Consider the following 12,297-nt stretch of genomic DNA (forward strand, 5'->3'; position numbering starts at 1 on the left):
ATTATCATATATCAAAGATGGAATGTTGTGCCATCTTTGGCCTGAGTGAGTCTCTTGATTTGAATTAGTATACCTTTAGACGAGCCAAACTCTATCCAGTTTGTCACATCCTCATCTGATTCCTGTCGTATTACACCTGGTTAGTTTAATTTATTTATGTTCATTATCCAGTCCTTAAAGCATTTGAGTTTTTTGGCCCCCATTTAAAATTCTTACTTCCTTAACCTAAAAGAAAATTTTACTTTGAAATCACTTTTTGTAAAGACCCCCAAAACATAGTTGTTCACTACTGGCAAGTGACTTCCCTCTCTTGTAAGTTGGCTCTTCACCTGAAGCTAAGTTACTTGACCTTTAGAGGAATGCTCATGCATTGAAGCATAAGCCCATGCCAGTGGAATCAAGTTTATTATCTTTTCATGTTCACGCAGAATACCTTCTATATTATTACCCTGCTCCAGTTCTATCTCCAATCATGGTAATAGGAGAAATAGTTTAAAAAAAAAAAAAAACTGCATGATTAGAATCCGGGACTCTTAAATAGTACTTCTGTCCCAGTGTTTCTTATAAATAACTTAGTTTACCATTTTAGGCTCACCTATTAACTTTTAGAATTTTTCTTTGTTTTAATAATCTAACTCGGACTCACGAATTTGGAGACCTGAATTCTAATCCCGAGCCTTGACCCCTTTTCTGTATAATATAAGCCAACTCACTTTTTTCGTGTACCCCTCAGTCTAGATACCTGGATGAGCTAAATTTTAAATACTGGGCTTAGTGAGAATATACAGAAAATTAAAATTTCCACCTTCAAAGTTTATCTAAAAATATTGACCAAAACCTTTTTGTTTTTGGTTTAAGCTAAGAAAGATGAAAAGAAAAGGCATAAATCCTCCTCCTCCTCCTCCTCATCCAGTGACTCAGATAGCTCCAGTGATTCTCGGTCCTCTTCTGATTCTTCTGATTCTGAAAGTGCTTCTGAAGAGAAATCAAAAAAAAGAAAAAAGAAACATAGAAAAAATTCCCGAAAACACAAGAAAGAAAAGAAGAAGAGAAAGAAAACTAAGAAAAGGTCTTGATTTTACTTTTGCAATACTAGTTTTATGTTTTGATTCCCTTCTGTTTACAAATAAATCTACTGGGATTTTGCATCAGTTGTATGGGGACATTAAAATGGTAAGAATTTCACAGCATAAAGTATCATGAGACCATTTTGATATTCTGTAGTTTATAGATTAAATTTCACTGCATCCATTTCCATTTTCAGCAGAACCAGTCAGAACATTTTGTGTACACTCAAGGAAAAGATACTTTGGGTTTCATAGGTTCGTGTATTTTATAGGAAGAATATAGGATTGGTGAGAATTATAGTAAGCCAGTAATTGTTCTTATTTCTTGTAGTAGCCTTTCTTGCATTTTTATTCTTTATCTCTTTTGCTCTTGTAGTAGCATTAGGAAACAAAGCAGATAAAGTCAGCGTATTTACTTTGTTCCCTTTTTTCTGTAATTTTCTGTTGGTACTGAAACTTATCATTGTCTTTATCTCCCTATTGTCTCAAAAGCAGCTAAGTTCTCTACCTGGGTTTTAAGATATTTTGAATTCATCAGTATATTAGCCAAGGAGTTTTATATTTTGGGTTTATTTTCAAGGAAAATATTTTTTGAGAGTAGGATGACAAAAACATTTTGTTTTTCGTTAGTTTAGTTAGTTGATTTGTCAGAGGAATGGAGAAAGGTTTTTCCCGTGGGATAGCATCTTTGTGGGGGGCAAGAGAGTATATATATTGTGACATTATAAAGGAAAGAAATGCCAGCAATAGTTAAATGTACCTTATTTTGTGTGTTTCTATCTGTTAAGTGCATCTAGTGAAAGTGAGGCTGAAAATCTTGAAGCACAACCCCAGTCTACCGTACGTCCGGAAGAGATCCCTCCTATACCTGAAAATAGGTTCCTAATGAGAAAAAGTCCTCCTAAACCTGACGAAAAGGAAAGGAAAACCAGAGAGAGAGAGAGAGAAAGAGAGTGGTACGTGAATGTGTGTATTTTGTAGAGTCCCCTACACACTTAGCCATAGTTTTTTTGTTTTAAAGTTTTTACTCATTCTGTGTAAGATTTAATTGGTTATCTTGTACCAAGATTGAAATCTCTTTTAGAGGATGTTGCTAGCAAAGCTCCTTGTGGCTAATCCCATTACTAGGAAGATAAATTATATGCAGTTTTTGAGTAAGTTACTTTTTTTTTTTTTAATAAAGCAATGCAGATCCAAAAAAAGATACGTCAAATGGCATTCCAAACCAATTCCATTTACAAATGAGATGGTTTGTTGTACTGTGTTATTTGTATGTATTAAACTTTTAGCACGTAAGAACTTTAGTTTTTTGTGTAATAGGGGAAAACACCGTCCACTTTCCTTACCAGACTTACAATACCAGTGGTGAAAACTAATGTCATGTTCAAGTGCTTTGTTAATTTTTTTCTAAATAAATCTACAATATTAACATCACTGGTTCTGTTCTTTAATGATTCATTTTAATAATTATGTCCAAAAATAGGGGAAAAAAAGTTGAAGTTTTTCTCTTATTTATGATCAGATTATGTGGTTATAACATCCACACCCATTGCCATTGAGTCAATTTTGACTCATAGTGACCCTACAGGAAAGAGTAGAACTGCCCCACAGGGTTTCCAAGGCTGTAATCTTTACGGAAGCAGACTGCCGTATCTTTCTCCAGTGGAGTAGCTGGTGGGTTTGAACTGCCAGCCTTTTGGTTAGCAGCCAAGTGGTTTAATCACTGTACCACCAGGTCTTCTGGTATAACATACCGGGGATAAAATTCTAAATGATTTTCCTATGCTTTCATAATACAGTAAAATTATAAAAATAAGACTTAGTATTTGAAATTTGAGGGATTGGATTGAATTTATTTTTCTACTAGTATTAGGAAAGGATGTTCCTAAGGAGATAAAAATTAAAGGGGAAATGTTTGAGCTACTTTAGAATTTATTTTTGTTAATACTTAAGAAGTTTCACTTTCATGGTTTCAGTTAATGTGCTAATTAAATATTAACTCATATAACTATATTTTGAAAACGAAGTTTCCATTTTTGACATAAACCATGATGTATACTTTTTTCAGACCAGTTTGTCTCTGCTTAATTCACATTAGTTATATTTCTCTGTGGTTCTGTCACTAATGAACAACTGCTCATAGGATAATCAGGTTCTTTGAAATAAGGTAGTATTAAAATTGTTCTCAACAGCATTTGAGAGCTCCCACTGTGAGCTCTTACATGTTAATTTTTCTTAGCACTAGCAGATTAGCTTCATCTTCATGATTCATGTTAATACTGATTCTCAATAGGGAGCTATTGGCATTTGGGGCAGGATAGTCCTTCATTCTCACATAATATAAGACTTTTAGCATTCCTGATTCTTGCTTAGGCACTAAGTGCTGGTAACACCCCCCAGTCATTGACAACTGAAAACACGCTCCTGTGTTTTTCCAAACACTTACGTGGAATTGGTACTCCTCCTGGTTGAGAATTACTGAATTTATATACAACCCATCCAGTGCCCTCGATATAGGATTTTAAATTTATTACTTTAGATCAGTAAAGCTTTATTTTCTAGGTTCATTTTTTTATGTAGTAATGTGTTTTAACTTACCCTTTGCTTCCTTCTAGTAATCCACCTAACTCCCAGCCTGCTTCATATCAGAGGCGACTTTTAGTTACTAGGTCTGGCAGGAAAATTAAAGGAAGAGGACCACGGGTAGGTTATTTTTTTCCCCCAGAAATGTTTATGATATTGCGTTTGTCTCCCATAAATAATTTCAGAGTGTGCCTTCAAGTGTTATTTTATTGTACAAATACTAAAATTTAGGGAAGATATGGATATTGAATACTGTATACCCTTTTTATAGTATAGAGTATTTCGTTCTCCTCACTGAATTCTCTTCATTAGAATTTAAATATCTTGTGTTTTCAAAACTTTTTAGAAATCTGACTATAATCCTTCTCTTCCTATTCCTTCTCTCATAATTTTACATTGTTTTCTACCCCTACCATTCTGCTGAGAGCAGCTCTTGCTATATAGTCAGTACCATGTCACAAAATCCAGTGGATCCTTTTTAGTCTTCGTGTTATATGATCTCCCTCTTTGTAATATGCTTTCCCACCTGCTTCCATGACATTTTTCTCCTATCTCTGTGGACAACTTGTCTTAAATTTCAAATGCCAATTAATACTTTTCTTCCTGACCTTTAAATATTGGAGTACCTCAAGGTTCCAACTCTTCTCACTCTGCAAATGCTCCTTGGGCGGTCTCATTACTCCCATGACTTCACTTCCTACCTATATGCTGTTAGTTGTCAAATTTTCTTCTACTCTTCTCGGTAGTAAAGTCTTATCAGGTGGCCATTTAGCTGCCTAATGGGCACCTCAAACGTAGGATACCCAGGGCTGAGCATAAACCCTTGCCCTTCAGACCTGATCCTTCAGATTTCTGGTCTCAGTGATTGACACCATCATCTGTGTAGTTACTTAAACACGAAGCCCAAGAATCATATTGATTCTCCCATTTCTTTCATACCTATATGTCTTACTATCTCTAAATCCTGTTCTGCCATCTCTAAGTTCTGCCTTCTAAATACTCTAAAATCCCTGCTTCTCTCAAGCTTCACTGTCACCATCTTAACTCAGTTCATTGTCTCATATTGTCTGAACTAGTATGATGGCTTCCTAACTGGTGTTTTGGCAGTTGTCAAACTTTTTTATCTCAGGACCCTTTTGCACTTTAAAAAAAATTATTGAGTACCCAAAAGGACTTTTGTTAATGTGGGTTGTATCTGTCAATGCTCACCATTTTAGAAATTAAAACTGAAAGGTATTTAAAACACAAGGATATATAACCAAAGACATGAAAACGTGTCATGTAGCCTGGAAAACTCCACTGTATAATCATGAAACAATCAACATGAAAAAAGCAAATATTATGTTATTAGTATGAAAATAGTTTGACCTCACAGACCCCCTGAGTCTTGGGATTCCTAAACCACACTTAGGAATCACACACTAGAGTGATTGTTTAAAAAAAAATCTGATTATGCCACTCACGCCTTTGTGCTTGATCTTAGGATAGATGCAAAGTTCTTATGTGGCCTACCTACAAGACTTCCCAGAATCTAGTCCGGTTTTATATCATTATCAGTATTATCTAGTATCACTTTCCCTCTTGAAGTTTTTAGCTCTAGCCATACTGATCTATCTATTATTTCTAAAACATGGTATGTTCCTTCCTGTCTCAGTACCTTCAATCATGGTATTTCTTATGCCTGAAATGTTTTTCTTCATCCTTTTATCCTTACCCCCTTTTCCTCACCCTTGACTGCCTAACTTGTCATAAACATCCTTCAGTTCTCAGCTTTTAATTATCACTTAACTGTTCTCACCCTTTCCCCATACTAGATCAGATGTCTTTGCTATATACTCTCTGAGCACCTTTTATTTTTCCATTTACATTCATTCAAATTATAGTTGCATCTGCGTTTACTATCTGATTGTGTGTCCATCCATGTATTCTAGCCCTACTAAAAAAAAAAAAAAAATACTGTAGAATATAAATTCCAAGAGAACAAAATGATTTTTTGATTCACTAACGTTTCCTCCAGTATATGGTAGAGTGGTAACCATCCTAAGGGCTGCGTAAATATTTGTTGAATAAATGAACATCTATGCATTTGAGAAATGTTTGCTTTGAAACATTAAGTATACCAAACCAAACCTGTTGCCATCGAGTCAATTCTGACTCATAGTGACCCTGTATGTACGCCCAAATTGGACCTTGGCAACTTGTAAGGGTTTTTGCATCATCATTTAGACAGGACTCTTCCAGGTGGATAGTTGAGGGAGATGGATGACATAGAAGGCTAGAGTATTCTGTAGTAAATGCTTTTATTTGTAACTTGCAGTGTGATTATTTAAAGTTTCTCTGCCTCATTGACTTCCTACCTGAAATTGGGAAATATTAATAATTTTAGAGTATAAGCAAATACTAGAAATTTTATTTAAACCTAGAAATACTTATGGTTTGCTAAGGATAAAATTTTAGCTATTGTTCCAATGCTTTTGTATTTTTAATATCTTAATTTTTTCCCCCTTTTCCTTTTTTAAGCGTTATCGCACTCCTTCCAGATCCAGATCAAGGGATCGTTTCAGACGTAGCGAGACCCCTCCACATTGGAGGCAGGAGATGCAGAGAGCTCAAAGAATGAGAGTATCAAGTGGTGAAAGATGGATCAAAGGGGATAAGTAAGATTTAATTGTTATTTCAAAGGCATGCAACAAGCAGTTTTCTATACTATTGTACATAAAGTTATTAATAGCCATTTTAATTGTTTCTGAATACCTTAAGGAAAACAGAATACCATGTTAGCTAGTAATGGACACCATTCTTTTCCTAATAAAATTTTCTAAAATCTTTAATGTTTTTTCTTATTTTTTAGGAGTGAGTTAAATGAAATAAAAGAAAATCAAAGAAGCCCAGTTAGAGTAAAAGAGAGAAAAATAACTGATCAAAGACATGTGTCTGAGAGTCCAAACAGAAAAAGCGAAAAAGAAAAGAAAGTTAAAGATCATAAATCTAGTAGCAAAGACAGAGACATCAGAAGAAATTCAGAAAAAGATGATAAATATATTAAAAACAAAGTGAAGAAAAGGGCCAAATCTAAAAGTAGGAGTAAGAGCAAAGAGAAATCAAAGAGTAAGGAAAGAGATTCAAAGCATAATAGACATGAAGAGAAGAGGATGAGGTCAAGGAGTAAAGAAAGGGATCATGAGAATGTTAAAGAAAAAGAAAAGCAGTCTGATTCTAAAGGAAAAGATCAGGAAAGGAGTGGAAGTAAAGAAAAACCTAAACAGATAGTATCAAAAAGTAACGGGCATGATCATAATAAAAGTAAAGAAAAGGATAGACGCATGCAGTCTAGGAGTAGAGAGCGTGATATAACTAAAGGCAAACACAGTTACAATAGTAGAACAAGGGAACGAAGCAGAAGTAGGGACAGGAGCAGAAGAATGCGCTCTAGAAGCCAAGACAGAGATCGCAGCCGAAGCAAGGAGTACCATAGATACAGAGAACGGGAGTACAGGAGAAGAGGAAGGTCACGAAGCAGGGAGAGAAGAGCAACACCAGGAAGATCAAGAAGTAAAGATAGGAGAAGAAGAAGGAGAGATTCACGAAGCTCAGAGAGAGAAGAAAGTCAAAGCAGAAACAAAGAAAAATACAGAAACCAAGAAAGTAAGACTTCACACAGAAAAGAAAATTCTGAGAGTGAGAAAAGAATGTACTCTAAAAACCGTGATCATAATAGCTCAACAAATAACAGGGAAAAAAAGGCTGATAGAGATCAGAGTCCATTCTCAAAAATAAAACAAAGCAGTAAGGACAATGAATTGAAGTCCTCCACGTTGAAAACCAAGGAGGATGGGAAAACCAGATCCTCAGTGGAAAAAGAAATCAACCAAAAATCAAAGGGTCAAGAAAATGACCACATACATGACAAAAATAAAAAATTTGATCATGAATCAAGCCCTGGAACAGATGAAGACAAAAGTGGATAAGCAAGTTGTATAAACTTATTTCCATTCTGTCTCAAATTTTAAGTTTTAGAGACTTGCTGATAAATCTTTATGTTGTTTTCCTCTTCATTCTTTTATGGGTTGTTTTATGTTTGTCTTTTTTTTTTTTTAATGTGGACTTCATTTAGTTGATCTTTTGATAATCTGCAACCTGGATAATTTGTACTGCTAAAGTTTTAATAAACTTGAAATGAGAAAAACACTTTGTGTAATACTGTGTGCTGTGTTTGACTATTTCATGGATGCATTTTTGTGTTGCAACAATTAGCCAGTAGCAAACATGCTGTGCTATACCCTGATTTGTTTATCAACCACTTGAAAACAGGCATAACTGATTGTTGCAATACATTGTTACAAAAGCTTGTGTTTCTCATTTTAAAGTAAGTTGGAAGCCACTGGGTAGAAGATAATCTTGTATAGATTTTGATGGCACTTATAATAGAGCCTTGCCACAGTTTCTTTTAATTACGCAAAGCAGGATCCTAATAACTTGAGCTCAATCATCGCTTTTGATTTTATAGTCTTTTTTATTTAAATAGATAAATATGTAATTATTTACATTGCATTTCATATCTGATTCTTTCAAACTAGCTTGTTTCACGTCAGTGGTTTTCCTATCGAATTTAGTTTTATTTAACTGTTTATAAAAATAGTTCCAAGTTTTTGTTTTTCAGTTGATGTACTGATTGAGCTTGACTTGCTGTTATACAGCATTTGACAGGACTATACCTTGGAAGATCAGATTTTAATTCTCAATTCTGTGTTACTGCTTTAGTGTTTTTTTTGTTTTTTTTTAATCAGTATTACCCTTTTCTAAAATTAAAAAAAAAAAAAATCTTACTAAAACTTACCACTTGTACAAGTCTTTAAGTTAGGCAGATTCTAAAAATCATTAATATTGACATGTTAACTCCCAAGATTTCTTTTTTGGCCACGAACCTATAATAGAATTTAGTGTTACTTCTGCATGGTTTTATTTTTTAGTTGACCTGACTCTCATAGTTGTGAGTTTCAAATGGCAGGAAAATGTATTTTTTTCTATATATATATATATCATGATAGGCTTCATAGCATGTTTATTGACTCTGGTTTCTGTTCAGGTGGCTTTAAACTATTATTGTTAACACTGTTTTAACTTGGCATGTATGACATTGCCACATAGATAAAGTAGAAAGTTGCAAAATTTGATAACTAAAGATACCCAAAAGTCGTTTAGATTTTGTGTGTTGGATTTCACTATTTTGTGATGTGTGGCCTTTTATTCTGTAATTCCTCTTCTAAATAAAACATTGAACATCCAGCAAATACAAAACCTGCCTCATTTTAAAAGAAATTACAGAATTCCTATTAATAGTAGTCTAGGGTATTTCCTACTTTAATATTTGCCACTATAGTGTCACCTGTATTACCAAGGTAGCTTCTTGATAAACCCAGTAGCTACTCAGAGCTGGTTGTACTGAATAAAGCAGTGCTTAACATAATACTTCTCATTATTGATTAATACAGTAATGATACATTTGGCATTGCAATAGTTGTTTACAGAATGAATTGGATAATGAAGATAAGATTTGTTTAGCATATCTTAAAACAAATATCCACAGTGCAGTCTTTCCAAAACTTCTTCCTGACAATAAAAGTAATAGATGTATATTATAATCCAGGGAGTTTGATTCTTTTGGGACTTTGACCACAAACCCACTTTAGGGATAGTTGAGTCTGAGTGCCCAAGCTGTATAATCTGTTAAATATTTTAAACTAGTTATTGCTTGTCTTAAATTCAGTAAACTGCATTTTTAAAATCTTTGTGATAAACTATTTGAGCTTCAAGAAAGGTGCTATTTAAGAAAGGATTTCTAATATATTTTTTAAAAGCCCATGCTAAGTAAAACACTTCATACTGTCTGATCCGAGAGCTTTATCCACCAAGGATTACAGACAAGTACTCTAAATCTTAGAGTTTTCAAAAGTAACCATAGTGAAAAAAAATAAGTACCTTGTATGAACAGTATTCTTATGTTTTGGCTATCAAAAGAGCAGCTCCATGTTAAGCATTATTTATAGTCTCCCCCCCCCCCCCCTTTTTTTCTTTAAGGTTTGTTAGCAGTTGTAACAGTAGAACAGATGTGTGGTCAAGGAGTTCAGATGAAAGGTGAGAACCAACTCGATTTTATTTTCAGAATATAAGGAATGTTTAGAAAGTGATTAACATTAACTGTACCTCAAGATCTGCATCTGAATAGTGCACAGCTCAAATGGTCTTATCCTTTCATTATATTTTAATAGTTGTGCCATCTTTATTTTTTACTTTAAGCGTACTGTTTTCCTAAAAATCAACTATTCTTCCCTGTTAAATTGATTTTATAGTGCTTTATGTCTGAGCTGACAGTTTATTTCAATGTATCTTTGACTTAATATCCTTTTAAGAAGTTTTGTTTAAATTGGTTTGTATTTGTTGCTCAGTTGCTGATATCTGAAAAATTTTTCAGGATACAGAATTTTTATGATTATTTTGTGTAAAATATTTTTCTGGGTAAGCTATCTGCCACAGAAATTGACAATACAGAGAAATTAATAATGAGCAGTAGAGAGGTTACTGAATTGCTTTCAAACTAAATGGCCTTTGATCTTTTGCCCAGTGAACAGTGTGAAGGTAAAACAAGTAAATACTCCTTCGATGTAAGCAGGCACACATTTGGTTTCTGGAATTTTGAGCAAGTGGTATTAACTGATAATTCTAATTTATTTTCAAGTTAGTATATAAAACTTTTTTTGTTTGTTTTTTTTAAAGTAGGGCTTCACACTCCAGGTAATAATTTTCATCACACTTTGAACTTTTTAATAAAAAATTTCTGTAGAAACCTGTTCAGTGTGCCTGCACCAAAAGGTCCTTTAAATATACATCATACACCTGGTTGCTGTAAAGAACCATAAAATGGGTATTTTTTTGTCTCTTTTTGATCTTTTTTTTTTTTAATGATTCAGTTTGTGATTCATACTTTCACAGTTGAGCAAACTCTCCAAGGATTGTAGGTTGATGCCCTGTTTGTTGTGAAAAGATCTGTTTTGTTATAACTTGTTTTAAAAAAATGAATAAAGATAAGCCCCAGCAAATGCATCAGTGGCTGGCACACCTGTCCATGGTGACTTCCCTGCTGCTTTTTAAAGGACTTGGGGAAAATGTAAACTCTTTGGCCTGTGGTGTGACACGAGATGGAAATATTAAAGGAAAAGATAAATCACATGAATAAGAAAATTCATAAGCAAGGTTGGAGAAGGAAATTGAGATTTTTTTATCTTTGTGCAAGAGGGAGTGGGGGTGTTGATTTGTGTTTCTGCCTTTTTTTTAAAGCAAATTTCATACGTTATCCAAAGCACACACTGTATATTTTCTTCCCCTTTTATGTGTTTATAGTATTTTGAAAGATTGATAAATGAATTGGGTATTTGTATGTAGGGATGTGAAAGATTCTGTGGCTGATCTCTTTGTGGAAGGGAAAACAAATGAAGATAATGCACTTCCTTTTCCAAGCTCAAAAGTCACTGTGATGTATATTTTTTTAATGAAATTTAGAAATAAAGCTGTTGTCTTCTCAATTATAAAGTTAGTTTCAAATGCTGCTTCTCTTATCATTAGTAACTGTTGAACTGTTTTCAGCAAACTGCATTTTACAAAATTTAAACTTCAAAAACTGTATTAACTTTTATAGTTAATGTATTAAATAAAATACTATAATAAACAGCTTGTTCTTTGTATTTTTTAAATTACTGTTGTATTAGTTATTCAACCTTTATTTTTATTAAATGCCAGATAATGGAGATAAGTAAAAATACTGGTTTATTTTACCCATTGGGGATATAGAATTATTTGTATTAAAAGAAAACTGAACAAAGAGTTTCACAATAAGCTTCTGTAAGACTCCAACCAGCAGTGAGAATTTCCAGAAAGCAGTTTGGGACTAAATTCTAGTATCAATGTTTATTCATAGTGCTTCAGGTTTCAGTGTGTCTTTTGCCTCAGCAAACTTTTAAGATAAAACTTGGGGTCTGCATTACCATCAACTGGAATACTACCATTTGCTTCTTAAGTCCTCTGAATTTCTCAGCATTGGAAACACTAATATATCCTGTGACTGCTAGTTTAAATATAGCACTTATTATAAAGCCATATAAATATTGACTTTTGTAAAACAAATTGATGGTGTAATTTGGGGTTTTTTTTGTTTTTTTTTTTTTTTTTGAGGAGGGGTTGGTTTTGTTTTTACTTAGACATATTTAGAGAAAATGTACCTATTTAATGTGAGAGATAACTAGTCACTGAAAATACATGCCTAGGTAAAAATGTTCTGACCATTCAATGGTCTGTATATGTTAATAGGTGAATATTGTTAATAAACTCTCAAATTCTGGAGTGTTTTTAAGTATCATAGCCAAGAGGATATGTAAAATGTGAGTGCTTTATATGGACTTTGCAATTGTGTATTAAAAATACTTTTAGCATCAATTTGCTTTTTCTATTTTGATTGCTTTCTAGGTTTTTTTTTTCCTAGACATATTTCCTAACAATGTTTTTTTTAAATGCTAATTTATCATTTTTACTTCTTTTTTTTCCCCTCAAAACCTTAATACCCTAAGTGTCTTGGTTCCAGTTTACATCTTTGCCA

The 12,297-nt window shown here is 33.5% G+C and overlaps 1 protein-coding gene across 4 annotated transcripts in view; it reads left to right on the plus strand.

Annotated features, from left to right (window-relative positions):
* PPIG (peptidylprolyl isomerase G) overlaps positions 1 to 11,314 on the plus strand; it is a 63,735-nt gene extending 52,421 nt beyond the window's left edge. For all 4 annotated transcript variants that reach the window (XM_049887383.1, XM_049887384.1, XM_049887386.1 and 1 more), the window contains 5 exons: positions 859 to 1,069; positions 1,856 to 2,023; positions 3,683 to 3,770; positions 6,171 to 6,307; positions 6,502 to 11,314. In XM_049887383.1, coding sequence (XP_049743340.1) covers positions 859 to 1,069; positions 1,856 to 2,023; positions 3,683 to 3,770; positions 6,171 to 6,307; positions 6,502 to 7,618 — 1,721 coding nt within the window. In that variant the 3' untranslated portion in view covers positions 7,619 to 11,314. The remainder of the gene's footprint in view (positions 1 to 858; positions 1,070 to 1,855; positions 2,024 to 3,682; positions 3,771 to 6,170; positions 6,308 to 6,501) is intronic.
* Positions 11,315 to 12,297: the final 983 nt, after the last annotated feature.

This window comes from Elephas maximus, chromosome 6 (assembly GCF_024166365.1).
Source record: "Elephas maximus indicus isolate mEleMax1 chromosome 6, mEleMax1 primary haplotype, whole genome shotgun sequence".
Taxonomy (NCBI): Eukaryota; Metazoa; Chordata; class Mammalia; order Proboscidea; family Elephantidae; genus Elephas; species Elephas maximus.